The 25,427-nt window shown below is 41.4% G+C and overlaps 2 protein-coding genes across 3 annotated transcripts; one reads left to right on the top strand and one right to left on the bottom strand.

Annotated features, from left to right (window-relative positions):
• Nucleotides 1-261: 261 nt before the first annotated feature.
• On the bottom strand, nucleotides 262-14,329 carry znf593 (zinc finger protein 593). Of its 2 annotated transcripts, none has more exons than XM_079527171.1 (4): nucleotides 14,319-14,329; nucleotides 1,060-1,254; nucleotides 711-773; nucleotides 262-587 (listed from the first exon to the last, which is right to left on the bottom strand). In XM_079527171.1, the coding sequence occupies exons 2-4, from the start codon at nucleotides 1,248-1,250 to the stop codon at nucleotides 458-460; spliced, it is 384 nt and encodes a 127-aa protein (XP_079383297.1). In that variant the 5' UTR covers nucleotides 1,251-1,254; nucleotides 14,319-14,329; the 3' UTR covers nucleotides 262-457. The 2 variants fall into 2 exon arrangements, with proteins under 2 accessions (XP_079383297.1, XP_079383296.1); XM_079527170.1 differs by lacking the exon at nucleotides 14,319-14,329 and adding an exon at nucleotides 3,476-3,594.
• rlf (RLF zinc finger) lies at nucleotides 4,279-23,897 on the top strand. The gene is made up of 8 exons (XM_079527168.1): nucleotides 4,279-4,570; nucleotides 8,826-8,980; nucleotides 10,300-10,381; nucleotides 12,865-13,000; nucleotides 13,133-13,335; nucleotides 16,505-16,641; nucleotides 16,857-16,998; nucleotides 18,224-23,897. The coding sequence occupies exons 1-8, from the start codon at nucleotides 4,385-4,387 to the stop codon at nucleotides 23,393-23,395; spliced, it is 6,213 nt and encodes a 2,070-aa protein (XP_079383294.1). The 5' UTR covers nucleotides 4,279-4,384; the 3' UTR covers nucleotides 23,396-23,897.
• The last annotated feature ends 1,530 nt before the right edge of the window (nucleotides 23,898-25,427 follow it).

Genomic DNA, 25,427 nt, shown 5'->3' with positions numbered 1-25,427 from the left:
TATGCATAGCAGGAATGTGAGTTTGGTTAGTCATCAACCATAATTATAGTTATTCCGGAAATCTCCCCCCCCACCCAAATCATGCCTCGATTTTAGCCAATGTAGTATACAATAATCATCATCATCAATCATCATAATAAATTCCCCTCAATACTCATTATCTTATTTTAGTTTATTATCATGTGTAGAATTGAATTCACATCATCTACAAACAGGTCATATTTAAACACGTGCACAATGTTGCAAAAAAATATAACCAAATCAAGGCAAGGTTTTTATTGGTTCTGGAAGGCATAACATAACTGAAGGAGAAAAGACTGTCACAGAAAGCATTAAATTAAGCATCAGCCATTTGGAAAAGGCCCACCCATCTCCACACTCCACTCCATTGGTGGCATATTCCAATTTATTAATCTGTGATTGAGTAAATCAGTCCATTCGTTGATGTTGTTTGTTCTTAATCCATTTTCTCTTCCACAGACTGTGTCTTCACTTTGGGCCCAACTTTGGGTGCGATGTAGGAACCCATACCTGCTGCTCGATCTGCCTCTGCCTGGGTATAAGGTTCCTCTCTGAGCTCTTTTAGTCTGGATGGTGCAAAGAGTGAGTTATGAAAATCTTATGACTCCTCAGTTAGTCTTCTTAGAATTATATTATACTACTATGCCTTCAATCAAGAGTTGTAATAGTAAATTAATAGGGTATATTACCGTCTTTTGTGCGCTTTCGTTTTAAAGTGGTCTTTCAGGGTTTTCATGTCAGCAAAATATCTCCTGCAGGACAGAAAAAACAAAATGTTAACATTTAAAGTATGTATGCCACATTCCCTGAAGAAGACCTCCTGTCAGGTCAAAATATTTTATATTATGTTTCTGTGCTCATACATAATGTCCATGCATACTTGTATTCTGTTTGTATAGTATATTCAGAAAGCTCTCTAATTTATCAAAGACATTTCATATTTAACAGTTGAAAGACTTCCAGAGCATTGCAAATATATGCCCAAAATACTAAATAGGGATGGCAGGGTTAATGTGTTTCAATAAGGAAAACACTTACGCGCAATGTAAACAGTAGTGCTGGGCACATCCTGTCACATCAAAGTCTTCCTCCTGGTTGAGCAGCTTCACTGCCGTCTCAGGCTTCATATCAGAGTGGATCTGATCTATGTCCTTCACCCTGCGCTTTGTCTTCCATTTCTTACCCTCTTTCCTGGTCTTGTGGTTTCCTGATTGCACGGACTTCCCCATGGTTCTAGGCAGGAAAATTAAGTATGTAATTTTATCCAAATGTAATGATTGTATGTTTGTCAAATGACAGATTTCCCCTGTATCTTGGTATATTGCAAACAGTTGACCAAAAAAAATCACACCTGTGTGAAGTGCTCTTATCATCTTACATCATCTCATTCTAGCCAATCACAATTTGCATCCTCACTTTTAGCTTCAATGTTTGTGTTTACACACTTTTGTCTTCAATGTTTGTGTTTACACAAACCCTCAAAGCTGGACATAGGAGGGGCTAGTGCCCCTCAAAAAAGTCCCTGTGAGAGAAGGAAGAATTGCTACTAAATGTCTTTAGTACTAGGTTTGTTTGATACAACAGATAACGATGAATACAAATAAAACAGAGAGGGTATACATGGAAAGTAAAGTAAAAGAAGGATGGATTGAGCAGCTGTGACATTGTGAAGGTCCATTTGTCTGACACTGATCTGAAAGTTGAAATAATAGAGCTCCAGGAGGATGCAAAGTCGAGTTCCCTGATGATTTCCTGTGTGTACCGGTATATTTGTACGTCTTTAAATGTTCTGATGAATTGAAAATGGAGGAACCTAGCTGATGTAAACAAGTCTTAGTGATTTTCCTGGTTTCATCCTCGTAGCAGTTTCTGTATTGACTTGTTTTACCTAGATTCGGCACAAACAAGGGACTAAATTCATTTTGCTCCTATGCCACAAAAATGTGGCACGCCCTACCAACTGTCATTAAGACATGACTTGACTCAAAGGGCACCTACGGACGGCTGCAATTCGAAACTGGCCCCCGTAAAATCTGTCCCCCACCCACACCTTTTTCCCTCACTGTATGTATTTTCCCCCTTTTTACCTCCTTTATGATAATTTCCTGTTTTGGCTATATAGAAGTGTATATTTGTACGTCTCTATAAAATAGCTCAAAGCTCTATTGCTGGTTGCTTAGGTTAGAGCCAGCCGCGGTGGTGTCCAACTAGAACTTAAACCAGGATGCTTCGCCTTCTAAGCTCTGAGCAGACCTCTATTATATCCGACTATGCATTGTCACGATGACTGAGCCAATAAGATCTATCCATATGGGTTCTACCACATCGATCTAATATCAGCACTAGGTCGACCCGGTCCAAATATAGGGATTGTCATACTAGACATGTCATATAATCCAACGTGCTAGTCGGATATGTCATATAGCTCGACGACCTAGTCGAATATCCCCATGTATGGAGACTATATCCAATGAGCAACTCTCCCAGATCCGATAATATGAATGGAAGGGAGTCTTACTGTCTCTAAATGTTATGATGAATTGAAAACGGTGGACCCTCTTGTAAACAAGTGTAATGCTTTATGGTGTCGTCCACTCACAGTTAACAGTTTTTGTATTGAGTTGGGCTTGAAATGTACTGTAATTTTGCAAACTGTTATACTTCAATCAATGCTTTCATATGAAATGTACTCATTCTACATACTGTGTGAATAACATTTTCAATCAAAACAGTATTTTGGCTGAACAGTCTCCTTCCTCAGTAAACATCGTGCAATTATCCCCTTATCCAATATCCGCCAGCTAGCCTATGTTGACATTCTCTACCGGGACACGCTTTCCAGAAATCATCCAGATACACTTGCAAGTTGCTGTGCACTGCACTATATATGCACTAAATAATGAGCCGTTCAGACTACAGTGATGCAAAACAAATTTAGAAAATAACTCAATGAAATAATTAATAAATAATGAAACAGGAATAAAATTGAAATTTCGTTACAGAAGTAAATTCCTCTTTAGCTCTAGAATGGCAACAGTCTCAGGATGGCTATGCCAACTGCATAACCATGCTTGATCAGGGGACGTTTGTCGGCCACGGATCAATTTCTTGACTTACTACTTTGTTAAACTATGTAATATAGTATGTTCATTCTCGTCAGAGGTAAATACAAATCATGCGGAAGGACATACAATGAGTGCTGGGATTTTCTTCATCTAAACTTTGTAATATAGCCTACACATCGTTGATTTTGCTAAGCTAGCAACATGATAAACTTGCATGTTACACGTACCAGACCAAACAACACAGTACACCTGTAAAAGGGACTTTTAAATGTTATAATTCACACTATAGCCTATTTACAGAACTGCAAGACCAAAACATATGCCGTTAACTCTTTATATTTCTATATTAATCAGTGCTCTTTGCTGAAAAGTGTTTTGGATTTGCTTACCTCTAACACGTGTTTATCGGAAAGACTGATTTATTTCCGGGTCAACAGAAGAAAAAACAAAAACAAGTATATTACACGCCTGGAGAGGGCAGCACACACTATTTGGAATAATATGAAAACGGAAGGATACAGTGCTAAATTACTCGTCTTTCTCACACGTTAATTTAATATTTGCATTGCTTGGTGTCTATTTGCACCCGATGTAGTATGAATCCACCCATCGAATGCACTATTTTATCCACATACAAATACTGATTGTTGATAAACAACACGGTCAATGTACCAATTCAACTTCATATACAGCTCCGTCGGAAATGGGTTGCTTCATGCTTTCAAAACATTACTAATATATTTTCCCTTTTTTGTTTCAATAAGCTTTATTTCAAAGACTCTCGGGACAGACTGCTGACTCACGCAAATCCAAAGGAAAGGCGAGGGCGCTGCTTTTCCTTTGTTTTGCCAATGGGTTCCCAGATTGTTTCAAATATACAGGTAGCTTTATACCACTGGCACCAACCCTCACCAATGATACCATAACTGTTTCTATAACAGTCAGTTACAGCAACATAGGCTAGCTGTTTTAGTGTTTACAGTACAGATCCCCTACCAGAGCAGATCCATCTATATCTAAGAGGCTCTGCCCCTACAAATACCTCCATTGTTTTATTTTGTTTGTTTGATTTGGCAATGTAAACGCATGTTTTGTCATTCCATTTGCATCTCCTTTGAATTGAATTCGAAAAACTGTGCGCATTTATTTTGAAGTGTGTCCACACTCACAGGAAGTTGTTTTTATTGAAGCTGGTTTGGGCGACGCCAGTGAGTGTGTGTGGGGGTTCGGTTCAACTTCACATCGTTATCACATGACAGAAACAGAAAGCTGCATACGCGCTGTGGCGGAGTGCGAAGATGGCGGAGAACAGTGTCGAGCCCTCGGATGAGCCCGAGTGGGGCGACCGGGCCCTGGACACCGCCGAGGACACTCTGGTGGCGATGGAGACCTTGCTGGCCACACTGAAAACGTTCGAAGACGTCCTCAGGCAACAAGAAATATCCTCATCGTCTTCCACCGAATACTGCGACAACTTCTGTCAGGTAGTGTAGTGTGTGCATGCTCAAAAACAATGCTAACCCTGGCTAAAGCCTGGGCTTTAGTTGGCACGGCTGTGTCCGACTCCGTGCCGCGCAGTGAAAATATCCGATCTGCAAGCTCACAACGGGTCGCACTGCGACGCGTTGTAAGCTTGCAGATCGGCTAGTTTCGCATAACATTAACCGAGCGAGGTTGTTTCGCTTTCTAGTCTGCAAAGCAGGCTACACGACGACGGCCTGGCCAAGCAAGCACTATGGCCCGCTAGCTTCTGCCGTGATAAACAATAACAATACTTTTTCTTTCACGGTTTGCAATGCACAAATCAATTATGTTTTGTCACATTTGTGTGGCAAATAACGTTCATGCATTAAAGCTTACGCAATGTTGACAATTCTTTCGAAGCCTTGTTTTTTTTTTGCTCGTTTGCAAAACTGCTAAATGTGCAATATTAAATAAATAAAAGTTAACTAGGTTTGTTTATGGACATCTTCAAAGATTTCAAACCGTGCATGTACGTCAGATAACAATGTGAGTTGTGCAGTGTACTGGAACAGATGTGTGTGGGGCGGGGCGCACACAGTATGCATGTATATCTAGTTACCCCAAATCATGTAATGATTGTAGCTCAGTGCATGCAGTGGATGTTATTATTATCATCGTTATTTTGGTCAGTTGTACCGGTTATATATTTTTTCTGCAGCATAAGCCTTACGTTATGAATAAGCTCTAACTAATGTATGCAGTAAAACGTGTTGGTTGAACTAGTTCAAATCGGAAGCATTCCTGTGTGATGTCATGAGTCTTATCTCTGGGGGGGAGGGCTCTCCTCCAGAATTAAACCACGTTCGGCAGGTTGTATATTTAGACTAAGGGGAATTAAAATAGTAGCTGTTATATAGACTAGAACTAACCTTGGGCACCAAGGTGTCCGCCCCCTGCAAATGAGACTCTTGGGATGCTGAATGGAGCCTTGATGCTTCGTGTTTACCTTAGCAGTGGAGACACACACACACACACACACTTTTTTACTTTGTTTATATATCCTATACATTTTTTGTATTATAGGTCAACAATAAGGCCTAAGCAACTTTCATATTCTCTTAATGACTTTCACTTTAATTTTGTTGTAGAGACAAGATCTCATTGCAGTGTGGTTGATATGCGTGCCGTTTAAAATGTATTTGAATCTCTCACACTCAGAAGTAGAAACTTTGTCTCCCCTGTGGGGGACAGGGTTCAAATCATGGGTGTTAAATAGGATCGATAAGGACTGTTATTCAAAGGTTAGATTTAGGGCTCGCCTCAGTGGTGTCCAATTAGAACTTAAACCGGGATGTTTAACAGGTGTACCGTCTTGGTGAAGCAATGCAAGGCATCTGGGTTGTAAAGCCACTAAGCCAGATACCTCGGGCCGCGGCGTAGGAGTCGTATATGGTACGAAGGGGTCTGGGTTGTAAGGCCAGATGCCTTGGTTCGTATGTGTTGAGGTGATCTTGATACTTGAATCTTGGGTCTTAAGCCTTGGGTGTGGTCACTGTGGTGTCTTGAGTCCTGTGTCCTATGTTCTGTATCCTGTGTCTTGCTTGGGTCCTGTAGACTGGGGATTTGAGATCATTGGAGATACCGTGTGCGTTGGTTGGCATCTGAGGTTTTGAAGCTGAGAGCTGTCCTTTTATACTGTGTAAGCCTGCTGTCAAAGTGAGGTGTCATTATTCCGCTGTCAGAGTGATGTCGTCATTCCCATCTGAAGATCCAAGTGATGATGTTAGTGTTGGTATGCCCATATATGAGTATTCAGGTAATGTAGTCTTGATGGTCGGTCCCTATATGGAGAGCCTTAGTAACGTGGGTAGTGTTCATACCCAATTTTATATTAAGTTGTCTATAAATTGACAGTAATTTTTTTCATTAATAAGAATAAAACTTGTAAAAGTACTTTACAATACATATGTTGGTGTAGCCTAACTTGCTATAAATTGGAAAATACAATGTGTAAAAATATCTAGGTCTTGTTTGGACATTAATCATCAAATTCTTGCCAAGATTATATCAAAAATACTTTCTATTGTCAGGCAAATCAGGAAAAACTAAACATTGTCTTTGTTAACAGCAATGAGGTTAGCTAATAGCTTTACTTGTGCTTTGTGAACATGTTTCATGTTGATCATGTTGTCATATTTGTTTTATATAGTTCAACTCAAGAATTCCTTAATTATGAGAAAAGCCTTGCAAACAATTACAATGTGATTTAAAAAAACAACAACGTCCTTCTAATGACACCCAAGCCTGCCTGTGTCAGGTGCATTTATATTTGAATACCCTTAGGCCCAATAAGGAGAACCTCACACAAGACGGAACGTCAGCTGGGAGCAGTTGGGTCTAGACTGGCATCTCTCATGGGTGTCCAACCCCTCTCATCTAATATTACCATCTTTTGGATCACATCAGTGATAAACAAATGCAAAGTTCACTAACGAGTCTAAACGAGTAAAAGCCTTGAACTGGCTGAAGTGTTTTGAATGACCCATCATTTTCATCCTTAGAACCCCATGCTCTCACTAGTGCAGCTAAACATTTGGGTGGGGGGAGGAGGCTAAGATTAACATTATTGTGTGTCTACAAGTTGATGAGGTGCAGAGCGTATTACATTGCTACTATACCCATGAGATTCTGTTTTTGTGACATTACCATGTCGTATGTCTTGTAGCCACAACATAACCAGTAAGACGCCAAAGGGCGAGGTCGCGTGCACGCATCCGCTTTGTTGACGGCAGACTGCTGGGCGACCGCTGGCGCTTTGGCATGGGGGGTCAGATAACATGGAATGAATTCTGTACTGAAGAAATTAAGAAATGAAAAAATTCCAAAAAAAACTGGAAGGGCTGCGGCCCGAAGCATTACCTACCAGTAAAGATATCTTGGGAGCATCAATTGGTGTGTGGATTTTTTCATTTCTTCATTGTGACTTTATTTTGATCCAGCCAATAGGTTATTTTGATCCAGCCAATAGGTTTAGATGTGCGTGTCCTTTTTGACTGTTTATTCAGCCTCCTCTACTACTATGAATTCTGTACTGGCCATATAAGGAGCATGTCTTGAGTGTACGGGGTTTGATGAGGTCAGATCAACATATGGAATGTCAGAACAGGTCAGCTGCAGAGATCTAAGAATGGTAGCGGGGACATTCTCTTGAGTGTACAGGGTTTGATGAGGGCCAGGCCGGGCACGGCTGCGTGCACTAATAACTTTGGGGGAGGCCTGTCTAGAGTTTGAATGGACAGGTATCAGTCAAAGGGAGACATCGAAGAGGAAGGATGGATGGGGAAGGATCAACATATGGAATGTCAGAACAGGTTCTGACATGTATCCATAAATGGAGATCTAAGCCAGGGTTTGAGGTTTGAGGTCAGATGTAGAGTTGCTGCTGGCCAATATTGATGACATCAGGGATCTCAGTCCATATATGGACTTAATTGCTCCATCCCTGATGATGTCACGAGACCTGGGCACCATATATCGGGGCATTCCCATGTATGGGGATTTTGAGTGACTGCACTCAGTTATTCAGTTACAAGCACTCATTTCATTGGTTAAAAAAGTACTTTCACTTACAATTTGTTAAAGGAAAATCACACCTGTGTGAATGAGGGGCGCCTTATCATCATACGTCACATCATCATACTGTACATCATCTCATTCTGGCCAATCACAATTTGCGTCCTCACTTTTGTCTTCAATGTTTGTGTTTACACAAAGCCCTCAAAGCTGCACATAGATGGACTAGCACCCCTCAAAAATAGATCTACGAGCTCACAAGCATGTAGATCTTCTATTTTTGAGGGCCTCCTATACAGCTTTTATCACCACATGTCTCATATTTGCCATTGACAATGAAAGGAGAAATTACGTCATATGTCCATCAAATATGAAGTAAATGTGTGGCAACACAAACATTAAATGCCATTGACAATGAAGGGAAAATGTACATCATAGACGAGCAAATTGGCTAACCAATCACATAAATTCAGTTGTTCATGAGATGATGTATAATAAGATAAGATACGCCCCTCACTTCAAACAGGTGTGATTTTTCTACTTTTGTGTGACTATTATTATTACTTATTGTGACGAAGTAAGGCACTCATTTACAACACAACATAATTTAAGGTAAAATATGGAGATACAAGGTTTTTGTCCAACAGCAACGATATGCTATTTGGCTGTTGGACCCAACTCTAATGGTTGTTTGTTTTATAGGCACTAATGCACTATGCTGGGAGCAGAAACTCGGTAGAACATGGTCTTCCTCTGCTGGAGGTCTACTGCCTGTCCATAAACTGCTTTGCTGCCGCCAGGAACCACCTCACCCCAGAGTCAGACAGTGTGGCCCTCGTGTTGAAGAGACTTGCTTTGTGAGTACTAATGATTATTACATTAAACAAGGTTTCATTATGAGATTAAATGTATAGATTTCTGGAGGATTCACTGGTGTTACTTACACCACAGAAAAGTGCACATATTTTTCCAGTCGCCGATCTGATACATTAATTTGTATATATCCTCATGAGAGACAGCGAGATCATTCCTCGACGAACGACGACGTCGTTATTTTCATCGACGTCTCGACGCACGCCTCGACGTGCGGGCGTCGTTGCGGACCGTGCGTCATGACGCACGGCCGTGGGTTGCGCCAAATTTTTATGAAAATAAAATTAACGTATTATTGCTATGTGTAATGTTACACAATGCTGTAATGCATACAGTACTCATTAAATAGCAAATGTACAGAAAATGCATGTTATTTTAATTCAAAGACATGTATTGTTGAACTGTAGGGTAGGCTCTGCATCTGTCTAACTCAACGAATTATCTGAGAAAACACAGTGTCTGCTGAATATTTTAGAACTGTTTTATTACTAACAAGCCAACGGTGCCAGAGATTAGCTGTCCACACACGGACGGACGGATGGAGTGCAAAACATACTCTCCCCATGCCTTCGGCCGGTGGAGACAATTATATACTAAAACATTTTGGCTATTGCTTAAAATTGCATGATTATATTTTGGAACTGTATACTACTCCCAGGAAAATGGGCTCTCCTCGGTGACGCGCAAGACTGAGACGTCATCAAAAAACTCCCTCCTCTGTTTAGCTGATGAAAACGAAAATCTTAAAACGTTCATAAATCGCGATCTAAATCATCCCGTCTTTTTCTGAAAAAAGATCCTGTGTTAGACGGCGCTCCGCGGTCCAGTCGCTAGTCTCGATAGATTTATTCTTGTCTCCCGTTGTTGTCGATCGATTCTAAAGTGCTGTGGCTATTGTTAGCTGCTACACAACATCATGAACTTCCGGCCGGTCCGTCCGGAAAAGGCGTCCGTGTTTATAAATCGACTGGGCGCATGAATGTAATGGATTAAATAGTTCCGGGCAATTAAAGTGTTAATGACTTACATTAAAACACGTGTCTTTTTTCAGTGGTTAGTGTTTTATGTGTTTACGGGATGTGGATGCTTTGCTAAAAGGTGAAGATGTGTATGTCCCAAAGTGACACATAAAGACTGAGCACTGACTGCAGTCATAGACTGTGTATTTTCGTGATATATAAGTTTATGTGAATTATAAGCAAACTTAAATGCCCCTGTAGTGTGGTGAAATTGCAGGGGCCATTGACTGGGGGCCTAATTATGCATGCCTGGGGGAAACACATTTTCACTTTTGTGCTTACAGGAGCTGTTTTGAATTGCTGCTGTCAGTGCCTGAAAATGACATCCCTTATGAAGCTTGGGATCAGTTTCACCATGCTGTCCAGGTAAAGAACAGTAGATTGAAGAAATTGTGAAGACAATTGTAGGGATGATGACTTGATTTACACAAAGTGGAAAAAGAGCATACCAAGTACGGTTGTAAGGTGCATTTTACTAATTAAACTAAATAATATTGAATTGCATGTTTTGAAAAATAAAATTAAAGAACAAACAATCAAGCTCTAAAGATCAACCATAGTTTTGTATAAATCTATTTGAATAGAATGGATCGCCCCAATGTACACAGTACCAAACTCATTTGGTAATGAAATTCATGTGGCATCTCCACTTCGCTCAATATTGTACTTGTAACCAGGGCAGGAATTTCATGACGGCCACGGCGGCCATGGCCGTCGTTGCCCCTCTCTTTGGCCGTGTGCCCCTCGAAAAAGTATATGCCCAGATGGCCACAGTGGCTGTTGTGCCCATGTGCCCCGACCGGCGCCCATAGCAGTTCATTTTACCGTTTTCCCTCTGCACAGTTTTCCAGTCATTACGGTAACCAATGTTCCCCAAACGTCCCGCTCAGAACAAATCTGTGTAGCGCACATGAACATGAACACCAGAGATATATTTGTGTATTGTAGTTGTGTTGCCATTTGCCAAGTGGTTTGATTCTTTTGCGTTACTTTGCCTTAATAACTGCCCCCACTGGGCGTGCGCACACACACACACACACACACACACACACACACACACACGTCACAGCGAGATTCAGAGCGGGGTAATACTAAAGTAACGGGCCCTTCACTGTTATAAATGCAGGTTTCGGCCTGGGCCGTGGCTCAATGGTCCAGGCACCTTGGCTGGTAATCCAGTCTGGCAGTGTGCCGCGGGTTCGACTCCCGATCCCGACGGCCTTTACTGCATGTCTTCCCCCATCTCTCTCCCCATTTCCTGTCAGCCTACTGTCTGTCCCTCCATAAAAAATATAAAATAAAGGCGAAAGCCACAAAAAAAATAAAAAAATAAATAAATGCAGGTTTCATGTTGGGTCAAATTGATAAACTGCGTGAGCCACACATGTTTTACACGGTTGAACAATTGAGCTTGTCGGGTGCAAACGTAGTCTTCTACCTCTTTCCTCTTACCTGTGCAGTCCTCCTGCTGCGTGTCTTCTTGTTTTATTGTTCCAAATAAATTATTCCATCTGAAAAGTCCTTAATTCAGCAACAGCTTCCAAAAACAACAACAACACAAGACGCTAACTGAAGTTGCGATCATGTTAAAAGAAAAGAAAAGAAAAACATCCACTCGTCTCAACCCATGCACAGCTGGGCATGCAGCGTTGACGACGCATTGTCTCTCACTCTATCGCCTGTAGTCAATGAATTAAACATTGTTAAGTTTCCCAACGTGTTTAACAAACTACACTACAACTACAACAGAAAGTGTAACATTTTGAATCTCTATACAGAACTTAAAATTAACTGAAACAACTGTGAAACAACCAGTTTGGTGCTGAGGTCAGTGGTGGATTCACCAGCACCATGGAGGTCATTGTGTACTGTATTTAACTTGTCCAAATCTTGTTTGGCAAGCCAAGTCTCTTGGAGGCACAAGATGTCACACTCGTTCAACAAACAGTGCCTTCTTAGCAGCTTCTATCCGTTCCGAGGTGAAACTGCTCGTCGCCAGCAACACGATCTCATCGTGACTCAAAGTTCTAATTTTTATCTCTAAGTTTAGTAGCTCATCTTCAACTATTACTCTTCCATCAGTATTGATTGATTGATTGATTGAAGAATTTATTAACAGTTTGCAGAATTACAGTACATTTCAAGCACAAACTCAATACAAAGGCTGTTAACTGTGAGTGGACGACCCAATTAAGCATTACACTTGTTTCCAATAGGGTCCACCATGTTCAAATCATCAAAACATTTAGAGACGTACAAATAGACACTTCTATAGACAGAACAGGAATTCATCGTAGTAGTATAGATCTCCGGTTTATGTCTGGAAAACGCTCCCGCAGCAGCAGCAAGCCGAGGCGAGCTACCAGACGCCATGTCACTCACTCATATGTAAAGGAACATCAACAATGATTAGCCTACCCCAGCCTGTGTGATTTCTGGTCTAGAGGGGCAGGTGCCAGCGAAAACAGCCGGTTGATCCTATTGGTTCACTGATCTGTGTGCCTGCTGCCCTCTTCCTCTCCCCGGTAGAAAACGGCAGAGAACACTGATGTCAATATTGGAGTGACGCCCCTCTGCACTGTTATTGGTTAGCGAAATACAAGTTTGCTCCCACTTCCTATGCCAGATTTTCCAATGGGTTTCCCCAGGTTCTTTTTGAGCTGAATATGAACGAAAATAAAAGCCTGGATACCGAGGCTAGGAATACATAGCCTAATGGGTATCAATATCACAGGGAAAATGTTCCAAAACAAGCCATGTCATACAGTTCACAACAGTTGAATTTACATTTGATTGGCCTGGTACCATATCAAGTTTCATTTTTAACACTTACTTCCTGTGTATTGCAGCTTGCACATGACAACTTGCTGCAGTATGGGAGCACAGACCTCCAAGCGTTGCTCCAAATCACAGGAGAGGGTGGAGCGTGGTGCAACCAAGTTCTTACTGCCCTGTTCACCGGTCAGCATATCAGTCCAGAAGAAGGTTGGTAACTCACTTGAATGCCAAGATTTAGATTTTGAGATGGTGTGTGTGGGAGGCGTTTGTAGTGTCTGTGACATTATTTAAGTCTATCTCATATTTCTCATTGCCTTTCTATTCTTCCTCTTTCCCTAGTTGATGCATACATCAGCTTAGAGGGGGAGGGATTCATGGAAATGCGAGTGAAGCACCTGGAGAAGATGGGCGAGGTGACCAAGGCAGTAGTGCTTGCTAAAGCCTGTACTGACTGTTGCCTCATCTCCAACCAAGCCACGTTCCGTCATACCTACGTTTCCCTGCTATGTCATCTGCTGCCCAGTGAGGAGGCCATCACAGAGGTATTATTTACATCTAGAATGGGAATCGTGTAAGGCTGTACCAAATAGTTTGAAGCTTAATTTGTAATGTTGACCAACCTTTGAAAATGTTTGCAAAATATTTTTACTTTATCAATAGTCAGTTGCTGAGCATCCTTCACCTTCCCTTCAGACTTCCACTGACTGACATCTGGTAATGACAGACTGCACAATTATTAATGCCTAATAATAGATGTTAGTTTAATAATAATAATGGCCAGGGTGGAGGCACCTGCAGTTGTAGATGTTTTTGGCCATTATCCAATTTGTTTCCTTTCAACTGTAGTTTTCACTTGTTGTTCAATCGTATTTGTTTGCAGTCTGACAAATTAGTTTTTGCTTAGTGTTTAAAGTGTTTGAGCTGAATAGACGTGGGGACCCCTGTTACTGAACACACACTACAGTCAGAATATGGAGCTTTAACTTAAACAAACTTGTTTTAATAATTAATATATATGAAAATATATCACTTGGAGCACCTTGAAGACATGAGGGGAGGCGAGTGACTAAGTTACCCCAATCCAAGCCATCCACGAGATATCTCGAAAGCTATTATTACCATCTGGGCCATCCACGAGAAACAGAAGATTTGATTAAAACCTATTTAAAAAATATTATTGGTACCTTTATTTAGCTTCCGTTGCTAGCCTCCACAGGCTAACCTGACTCTGCCAGATTGCGGCAGTATTGAGTTCCTGCTGCCTGCATCTGGGATCTCTCAAGCAGAAACGATGAACCGGAAGCACCGGGACAACAATCTGATATCTCCATAATAATTTTGCGTTGTAGTCTTGTTAGGTTGTGTTTACATTTGTACGTCACTGACGAATCCTTGGTATCTTCATTCAACCAAGTCAACTTTTCACCGCTGAAAATCCTGGTGACGCACAGTTACAGATTCACGGTCGGGAAAACTTGGGATTCCCTTCTTGCGTAGCAGTGGGACATGTCCCGCATACCAGCACCGCTACACGTGCTTGGTTCGGATCCTCTGATATAGACCTATACATTTAGTAAAATATTGTGGAAATGTTTTATATTATAATGAATTGGTAAAAATGTGAGGGAACGCTGACACCAGTGAAATGGTTCATCGTTTGCATCCAGGTTGTGCTACTGAAGATAATGCCTCAACTAACTCATAAGGTCCTTGCAGACTGCTGTGAAAAGGGGTGAAAAAACAGAAGAATTCCGGAAATGCAGCCTTCTGCAAATACCTTTAGTTAATGCATTCTCGTGGGGGAGGCAGTTGATGTTGATGATTTACTTTGACTCATCATTTTAAGGAGATGTCCTTAGTTTCTTTTATACCAGGAGGGGGCGTACTATCTCCAACTTTGCCAGCAGCAGCTGTCGGATTTGCTTCAGTCGTTTGCTGCCAATATCTCTCAAGACAGTAGTGCATATTTAGGGGTCTGTAATTCTTGGCCAGCAGTCCTTTTATAGACTTCTGCTCCATATTTTCCACACAGAACATCACTTAGCTTCTCTCTTATGTTCCATGTGAGTTCAGTGTCAGTAGGTGCGTTTCCATCAAGCCCTTAAATTCCTGAATGGAAACACCTCAAAATTCACGCAATGGGGAGTCAGTGGAGTGAATGGAGGGTGGGTGGCCAGGGTGGGTGTGATGTGGATATATTTTCCCACTCTCATTCAGGAAATTCCCACTAGCAGATCAGGTTTCACTGAAGAGACTGTCCTGCCAGTTATGTATGAGATGTGTTGTTTACGATCAGACACACAAGATGTGAGCAGCCTCTTGCTCCAATATTGTGCCTATCATCTTTGTTCCCCATCGTGTTGTGCAGTCCTCTGAAATATGACGGTTGGACAGTTAGGAAGAGTTAGAACGACTTTAAATAGCATTGTTGAATTTAATGTGTAGTTTAGGCAGGGTCCCAGTCCCAGAGATTAAAGTGGGGGTACAATGGCCTTTTGGGCATTTTATTTTGTAGTTTCAGTCTGAAACTGAAGCTTCTGTGTTTCTGAACCAATCCGAGCTTTGCATCCCTTCAGGCTACATCCGTGTTTAATCTCTTTCTTTACAGGAGTATGAGTATTAGAGACAGTGGCTCTCAGCATGTGTGCTACTATGTGGCTTATTTCTAACTTATATTGTTTTCAGATACATATTTTAGCACGCTGATTAAGGTTAAAATGAGTAATACAGTGCTTGGATGTCATCTTGAATGAGATTAAAAACAGTGTAGTTCTGTAATCAAAGCCAGCTGTGTTTGTAGGAATGTGCAGCAATGGGAATAAAACGGGTGAATGAAATCAAGATTCTTTCGGACCTCGACACGCAGCACATTTTTTGTTCAAAGGAAGTAATTAAAATAGCATTTTTATGGACTTTTGATATAAAAATACACACAAATTTGAAATTTCCCATTGTTTTGGCATCTATTGTTAGGTATGCCAATATGATGCTCTAAAAGTGTGAAATTTATTTTTCCTCGTAAACAAAACGTATATTGGTGTCCATAACTTAAAAAGCATAGCAAACCGGGGGTCCATAACTGCTCTTATGCCTTCATTATACTTTTTGTTTTGGCTTTGTAACAGCTGGCTGCGTAGTTGCATCTGATGCATTCGTGCTGGGAACCCCTCACTCACTACTGTAGTTTGTTTTGAAGTGGTTAAAGAGCTTTGTTGTGTTGCCATTCAACAGGGGACCCATATCAAATAACAGTTAATCTAATTCATACTCCATCTAATGGAGTTGCACACAGAAAATAGGCTATTTTCAGCATGTGACATACAATTACATATACCAGAATTTTCTTCTCATGCCACAGCAATATAACCTTGTTTTTAAACTCACTTCCACTATAATTAGCCTTTTTCCCAACATTTCGGGCATATGAATGGACCCTCATCAAGTTTCAAGAATTGTTTGGGAAGAAAGTAAGAAACACAACAGCATATGCTGTAGCTAAGTGCCCTGTTTTCACATAGCCAAAGTGCAGAAAGTATAGTGGAAATTAATCTCATGTGAATTCAGCCACACACACACACATTCTTATTCTTTGTTTAATTGTATTAATACAGTTTTACAGGTTTTTGGGGGGCTCCGGGCGAACAAGTCAAAAGACAGACACAAACAAATGCTCACAATTGCCTGCTATGGCTGTCTCTTGTCTCATAACAGATATCTAGGCTCGACTGTAAGGATGTGCTGGAGATCACATGTAACTTGGAGACAGAAGGGGAAGAGAATACAGCCTTCATTTTGTGTACCACTTTCCTGACGCAACAGCTTCAACAGCAAAGCCTTTATTGCTCTTGGTGTGTATAATACATGTCATATTTGGTTTGTTGTGTGTGAAAGCAAGTCAATGCATACAGTTGTTGTTTAGAAAGCCTTCATTTGTTCTATGTATTATCATACAGGGTCATACAGGGCTAGTTACATGTGCTGGTATGTTATCAGTGTACAACTCCATTGTACAACAAAGTCTAAATCGAGACTAAGCCCGACTGTGTTTTCATCTTGTCCAAAGGGAGTTGACACTGTTGTGGAGTAAGCTTCAGAGGAGGATTGACCCTTCCTTGGAATCTCTCTTGGAGCGGTGCCTTCAGCTAGGTGCCATTGCCAAAACGGTCGACCATTTGTTGTACCTGGTCCGAGTTATTCGAACAGAGGTAAGAATATTAAACCGTTTTCCCATTTAGATATTTTAGTTAAATTATGACGCATTTCCGGCTCCCAAACATGGGCGTTGAAACAAAATGTGTTATGTTCCAATTTCTGGTTTGTGGGTACATCGGAAATTGGATTATTAAGTGTGTTTCTACGACCTTGGCTCCAAATGTTAAACTAAATGTATTCTATTAAGTTTTAAGAAACGCTGTTCTAGTGCAATGAAAATAATTGGATGTTGGTATTTAGTCTGAGTGTAATGACCGAAATTCATTTTCTTCCGTAAAATGATTAAAAAAGTGAAACTTTCATATATTCTCAATTCATTGCGCATAACGTGAAGTACCGTTATTTAAACCCTTTTTTGTTTTGTTTTAATCTTGATGATTATGGCATTCAGCTCATGAAAATCTAAAAATCAATTCTATCTCAAAATATTATTACTTAAAAGGATTTTTATTTTTTTTGTTTTATTTCGCCTTTCTAGTTTTATATTTTTTATGGAGGGACAGACAGTAGGCTGACATGAAATGGGGAGAGAGATGGGGGGGATGACACGCAGTAAAGGCCGTCGGGATCGGGAGTCGAACCCGCGGAACACTGCCAGACTGGATTACCAGCCAAGGTGCCGCTGAGCCACGGCCCAGGCCTTAAAAAGATTTTTTAATTGAGAAATGTCAACCATCTGAAAAGTATATTAACTTTTTCTTCGCTTTCTACGATGATAATCGTACCCCCTAGGCTAGGGTATGGCATCTGCCATCTACGTACACAGTAATACCATGGTCAGTACACCAACTACTAGTAGTTTTGGCACTGTGGGCAGGTGCCAAATCGAGCTCCATAAAGCTTGTCAACATACTGACTGACGCATGAAGTGCTCTAAAATCTCTTGGTAGATGGCTGTGTTGAAACCAGTGTTAAGTTTTCACTGTCAGTGGACACCAGCAGACAACATACTTTTCAGATGGTCGACATTTCTCGATAAAAAAAAAACATTTTAGTGGTCTCGTAAAATATTATAATATTTTGAGATAAGATTTTGCCATAATCATCAAGATTAAAACAAAAAATGGTTTTAAATACGGAAGAAATTGTACTTTTACACAATATATATATTTTTTAGAAGGAGCTGTATACATGTTATATAACTATTTCAGTCATAATAGTTGATGTCTTTGACCACCAAACAACTGCTGCATATTAATAAGGTGTGACTCTTTTCAGGCAGAAGACCTGGGACTAGCTTCATCAGTGGAGCTTTGTGTTAAAGCTCTCCAGCTTCCAAAGCAGAATGACTCGGATACAAGGATCTCTGTCTGCAAGACTGTTTGCGGCCTTCTTCCAGAGGACCTTGAGGTGTTGCGTGCCTGTCAACTCACAGTATTTCTCCTTGGCCCTTGTCAAGAGGGCTTTGGCTGCCTTGAAGAACTGTACCTGCGCCAAGACCAAAAGTATGACCAGGAAAACGGAATTATCCCAAACTCGCTGCGCTGTGAGCTTTTCCTTGCTCTCAAAGCATACTGGCCTTTTGACCCTGAATTCTGGGACTGGAAAACTTTGAAATATCACTGCATCTCCCTCTTAGGGCTGGTGCCAGAGTCGGAGGGAGAAGAGGAGGAGGAGGGTGGGGTGGAAAGCTTGACAGGCGTTAAACACGATCAACTGCAACAAGAACAGGAGATTGTAGAACCTAAGCATCAGGATTTGAGATATATTGATGATCAAAATGACAACATGGATGTCAAAAAGGAATCATCTGATAAGGCAGAAAGTTTAGGTGAATCCCATCAGACCAAGAAAACTAAGTTTTACTGTCGGCTTTGCAAGAAGTGGGTTTCTGAAAAGCAAATCCTTACCCATTCCAGAAAGCATGAAGAAGACAACGGCCACACGTGCCCAGTCTGCATGGTCAGGTTTCCCAGCAGAAAGGAGCTTGTTCGTCACTTGAAACAACACATTCATTATCCAGTAAAAAGTGTAAGTAATGAAAAGAAAAAGAAAGATTTGCTTAAACAGATGGATGAGGATGACTTTGAGCCAGGTGAGATCACCATTGACCCCTCTGTCATGCTTTATTATCAGTCCACACATGATCCGGATGTGCTGCAGCACCTTGTAAAGCAAACACAAAATCTGAAACGGGTGGAGGATGATGAGCATATCACTTTTGATTACATTTACAGTCACTTTAACTTGCAGAACCGGGATGAATATCCATGCCCAGGCGCTCACTGCACAAAGATCTTTAAACATTCCAAGTATCTATATATCCACTTGAAGTCGGAGCACAAGGAGGATGAGAATGTGAAACATTTTCTTGAAATGAGAGATAAACGGGAGAAGTGTGCGTTTTGTAGACGCCATTTTATGTCAGTTTACCACAACCGCAAACATCGCAGAGTACACAATAGTGATGAACCTTACAGGTGTGTGGTTATAGGTTGTGATGCTCAGTTTGAAACTTCTAATGCACTTGTCACACATAAACAGGTACATGGCTATCAGCTTAACTACCAGTGTGAGCTCAAAGGTTGTTATGTTTCTTTTGCTGACTTGGGACAGATGTATCACCATGAAGCGCAGCATTTCCGAGATGCAGCATTTAGCTGCACTAGTCCAGAATGTAACAGGTTCTACTTATCCAAAAAAGAATTCATCCAGCATTTAGCCACACACAGCATTGTTTTCTCAGAAGATGACTTTGAGAAACAAAGAGCTAAACAGAAACGTCTTCTGACTGAGATGCCCAGCTCTAAGAAGTGTGTGGAATCTAAAACAGTCACTGACATGCCCAGCCCTAAGAATTGTGTGGAATCTAAGACAGAGGAGTTGGTCAATGGTGACAACCTAACCTCTTACTCAACCAGTTGTGCCTCCTCCTCACATTCATCTAGCAGCAATGAGCCCAAGAGTGTGATAACCTCAGTGGCTGTGTGTTTTGATGGAAGCAAGTTCACCTGTGGTTTTGAGAAGTGTGGCATGACCTTCTCCAGAGCCAGAGATGTCCAGAGACATCTGAAATGTGCCCACCCAGAGCACCTCAAGTTAGAGAACAAAGAACACAAACATGACAAAGAGCGAGGCTCAAAATCCAAAAAGATAAATGCGGGAACTGAGCTGAAGACTGAGGAAAAGGTCAAAAATGATCTTGCAAATCCATGTCCATCCACTGAGGCAGGGAAAAAAAGAAAAGTAATCCCTCATCTCATCCTCAATGAGACTAACGCTTCAAACCTTGCACCCACTGATACTCTAAGGGAGATACTAACTGGACTCGGCAAATTGGACCTGAACTCCTCTACCTGTTGCAATGGACCATGTGAGCCCTCTACCTCAGAGAACAATGCGTCACAAGACTCCCTCCACCAGGCTATCATGGCCAATTCCCCAGTTGTATTGCTTCCAAAGAAGCCTCCACACGTGGGTGAGAAGATGGTGGACATAAAATTAGAGCAAGCGTCAGAAAATGGCAATAGAAAACATGTTGAATTGCCCGCCTCTGCTAAGCCATACGTCTGTGATTTTCCAGGATGCGACTTCAAAACTGGACTGAATTACAGCTTATCGCGTCATTATAAAACGCAACATCGCCGCACCAAACAACAGGCCAACGTGGGTAAGAAGAGGGTGAACATAAAATTAGAGCAAGCATCAGAAAATGGCAAAAGAAAACATGTTGAATTGCCCGCCTCTGCTAAGCCATACGTCTGTGATTTCCCAGGCTGCGACTTCAAAACTGGACTGAATTACAGCTTATCGCGTCATTATAAAACGCATCGCCGCACCAAGGAACAGGCCAACGTGGGTGAGAAGAGGGTGAACATAAAATTAAAGCAAGCATCGGAAAATGGCAAAAAAAAACTTGTAGAATTGCCTGCCTCTGCTAAGCCATATGTCTGTGAGTTTCCAGGCTGTGACTTCAAAACTGGACTGAGTTACAGCTTATCGCGTCATTATAACTTAAAACATCGCCGCACCAAGGAACAGGCCAAGGAGATGACTTCTTTAAAAAGCACTTCCTTTACGCCATTTGTGTGTCAAATCTGCTCTAAGAGTCATAGATCGATGCGTGCATTGAAGCATCACTATATTAATATCCATAAACTTAACAAAGCTACAGTGGGTATAGTAAACAATGTTTCTGTAAAGATTGAGGGAAGTAAAAGTACAGAGCCTACAATGCACACATCTCCATCTTTAGTGAAAGATAGACTTAAAGTGAAGAAAAGAGAGGTTCCCAGCTGGCAGCGTAATTACAAAATAAGAAGGACAAGTGTGATGGGAAGAGAAAATGGGAAACACTTAGACAAGCCCTCTGTTGAGGAAGGAGAGGATGAAGCAGAGGTAGGGGATGGAGAGCAGGGTAGTAGTGACGGCAGTGAGCAAAAGGTGGAAAATGAGGATGGAACTTCATACCAAGGCAGAGCAACAAGACGGTTGGTATCTAAAGGAAATTTGTGTTATATATTATCCAAATTCAACAAGCCGTTCCATTGTGTAGTGAAGGACTGTGATGCTGCATTCTCAAACCAGGGAGGGCTTGTCCGACACCTACAGAGTGTGCATCACTATAATCGCTCACAACTCTTGCTGGAAAATGACTTGGATGTCCATCCCACCTCTGAAGAAAGGAAGGACTCTGCAAAAAAGAGGCCTGTCTTACTCTCAGACGAACCTCAGCCTCAATACAAATGTCACTTTGCCAACTGCAATGCCTCTTACCACCTGAAAAGCAGCCTGATGCGTCACACTCGTGACTTTCATTGTCAGCCACCAGAACCATTGAGATGCAAGTATGAAGGCTGTATGCGAATGTTCATTAATGCCAGTGCACTTAAGAAACATCGTCTGTATACCCATTGTGGATACTATGACTCACTTGTGTTGCGTCTGCAGAGCACTCACAAGAAGTCAATCAGTGGATGCCAAAAGAAGCTTATAGTTGCACCCCCTAGTCCCCAGAAAGAAGAACCTCCATTAGAAGAAGAACCTCCATTAGAAGGTCCTGAGTCTGAAAATGATGCCCATTCAGAGGTGACCTGTGAGGACGATGTTGACGAAAAAGTCCCAAGTTCAAAATCTAAATCGCAACGCTATGATGATTTTATCTACCGCTCTCATGAGGAGGCATTACAGATGTGCCAAGACCGATCTACCCATGTCTACCCATGCATGGTTCAGGATTGTGATTCGGTTGTGAAGTACTTCAGGAGCATGCATCGTCACTATGCACGTGTTCACCGTATGCGTAAAGAGGTCTTTTCTTACAATGAAGACAAGCTTGTTCTCAGTGCAGAACAGTTAGAGGAACTGATACAGAGGAAATCAGCCCGGTCAACCTCTACTGCAGCATGCACACCCAATGGGGTTCGCAAAATGGAATATCAGGCAGAACCAGACAAACCAGGGGGACTACCCACACCCATGAGCCTACATTCCATCAACACAGACACGTTGGTTAAGAATAACCATGAGCCATTGGGCTTCCCAGAGGAGGAGCCACCTCCTGTAGAGAGAAATAATGTCCTGGTTGGAGCTGACGACGTGCTATATGGTGAACCAAGCACTGGTGGGCACACAGAAGAGCCAGCTGCCACAACACAAAGTGGTTTGATCCGTGAGAAGCGACCAAAAAAGCAGATGTCTAATATGCTTCTTCCTGCTGTTACTGTTGATCTCTCGCCACCATCCTCACTACGCATCACTCTTGATGAGGGCAGCAATGTGCCCAACCCTCCGGTACGTCAACCACTAAAACGTAAAAATGAGATGTCTGAGATGCAACCCTACAATCAGAAGGATACCCAGCCTCACTGCCCCTCACCTCGTCCTTTTGACATTGCCACCTACAAGCCTATAGGCTTTGAGTCCTCTTTTCTCGAGTTCATACAAGAGAAAACTCCCAAGGATAAAGAAATGACACAGCTTAAAATGCGTGACGCTTTCAGAAGCAGTTCTGTCAAGGAGAACAACCAGCTGGGAATCTCTCTCAAACGCATGCGGATCCCACTAGTGAAGCCCCTTGCCATGACTCGGGATTTCACATCAGTTAAAAATCTGAAATTCATATTGGACAAAGCCCTAGCAGAGTGCGGGGACCACCTGGCCATTAAGCAGCTTCAGTACCTCAGGCCCGTGGTGGTCCTGGAGAGACCCACAATGGTCCTGGAGAGACCCACAATGGTCCTGGAGAGACCCATGGAGAGACCTGTGGTGGTCCTGGAGAGACCTGTGGTGGTCCTGGAGAGACCTGTTGTGGTCCTGGAGAGACCTGTGGTGGTCCTGGAGAGACCTGTGGTGGTCCTGGAAAGATCTGTGGTGGTCCTGGAAAGACCTGTGTGCTTCCCTTCAGATGCTAACGGTAGCAAACTACTTTTTGGAAATAATTTACATTAGCACCTTTCTTTTTTTTAAAGCAGCTTCTTTTATCATACTTTAATATGTCCCAGTATTTCTTCTTTGCCTTTCAAAAATATTAATAATAGCGAATAATAGCAACATTATCGTATTATACTGCTTTTAAGTTGCCAAACTCCGAATACTTTAACTCCCACAAGCAAGTAACATGTATATTTTTAAAAATATCATGGCACTGTTGTATTTTTCAAAAGGTATGAAAGTGACAAACCTTTTTGATTCTTAATACACATTTCAGTTAACTCCTAAAATATCAAAAATGAAATAGGCTTACATGTTGTACAAATGTTCAGATTACTTAGAGAAAAACAGGTCAGTAACTAGCCTATGGCAATGACTTGTTATGTTATCCTCACTGTAAAGTACTTGGGTAATATGTTGAATTTCCATTTTACTTTGTATCAAGACAGTGTTTGGGTGCAGTTGGCAGATATTGCCTGAAATGTATGTAACTCTTTATATAAAAATAAATGTTTGAAAAGATCCCTTTTTGAATTTAATTTTCTTTGTAATGGTTAAGAAGCATATCGTTGCTGTCCGGAAGAAACCACCTAACGCCATTTTTTTTGTTTCTTTTTTTAATCTGCCAAACCAGCTAACCACCCCTTTAGCCAGTTTGTTTTCTTTATAAATCATTGAATCTTGTATGAATCAGTTTCTTCATAAATCAATGCTATTGAACAACCTTTACCTGAGTGTTGGTTAAAAGATCAGACCGGTCTGAAGTGAGTGGTGCAACAGTGCCCCCTGTTGGTACTCTAAACATAGGGACATGTTGGTACTCTAAACATGGGGACATAGCTCTTCCTTGGAGTGGTTGCACCACTCAAGAATATTGAACCAATGAAATATTAAAAAGCGCTTCGACAAACCTAACTCCACTTGAGCTGGATTTCTTTTTCTTTTTCTCATTTCCTGAAAAATGAACATTTTGGAGTTATGTGGTTTCTTTAAGACAGCAGAGATATTTGTTAGGTGGATATTATCGAACAATGTAAACAGCGTTATGTAAATTCAAGTTGGGGAACTGCTGCATTTCTTTACTCATTGCCTTAAACACGCTGGACAAAGATGTTTCATCTTCGCCATCTGGTCAAGTGCTCTCATACAAACATATTGTAGTACCATGATGGTCTTTATTTTTAACATAGGTGGTACACTAAAGAAAAATGTACCATTCACTGATACACAGCAAGCTACAATACAGTAACACATTCAAACTCTACTTTAGACACAAGGTTCTGTGATAATTCCTGTTGTCTCTGGCCTTGAAATTATTGCATGACTCCAGTGAGTTTTGCATGCTACCCTTCCAAATTATCCATGGGCATGAAAGTGGTGCCTTGATGTTTGTGAAACCTCTTTATCTGAGCTAAATAGGTTTCTTTAACTACAATAGGATGGGAAAATGTATATGTGACTTGCATCCTCTGCCTGACAAATTGTATTAATGTTCAGTTGTAAACAAACGTTCCTTCACCGAGTGAAAGAATGGGTGGGTGCCTGGATTTGCTAGAGATTGTGGGAGTAATTTGACATCAGAGCTGAAAAAGGTTTGTGAAAATATTCAGTTATTATGACGAATGGCAATGGTATTCTCATCTCTTTCAGACACTAAACAGAAGCTTGGGTCATTCATGAGTACTGAGATATGTGATTATATTCTGATTTATAGTTTGCACATGAATCAATTTATCAGTCTCCTAATTAAATTATTAAAACATTGAAAGGTGTTATGTAGAGTTGAGACATGGAATACCTATTAGGCAGCAGGAGGAAAACATTGTCCCTCACATAGACTGAACAAAGGACAAGGAAAATGTAAATGCAATGTTATGACCAGACCCAGGTGAACTCAAAACTATGAATGGGGGAAACTGAAGGTGATACATGAGTGACATCTGGTGGCCAGTCCAGGAACCCCTATTACTGCTGTTCATATCATATTGCTTGCTGATTTTTAAGCCCCCCACACAACTGTTTTCACTGTGTACATTGGGGTCCCACAGAT

The sequence above is a fragment of the Electrona antarctica genome (genome assembly GCF_951216825.1).
Source record: "Electrona antarctica genome assembly, chromosome: 18".
In the NCBI taxonomy this organism is placed as follows: Eukaryota; Metazoa; Chordata; class Actinopteri; order Myctophiformes; family Myctophidae; genus Electrona; species Electrona antarctica.
Note: the sequence above shows the minus strand (reverse complement) of the source record. Positions and strands in the feature narration are given on the sequence as shown.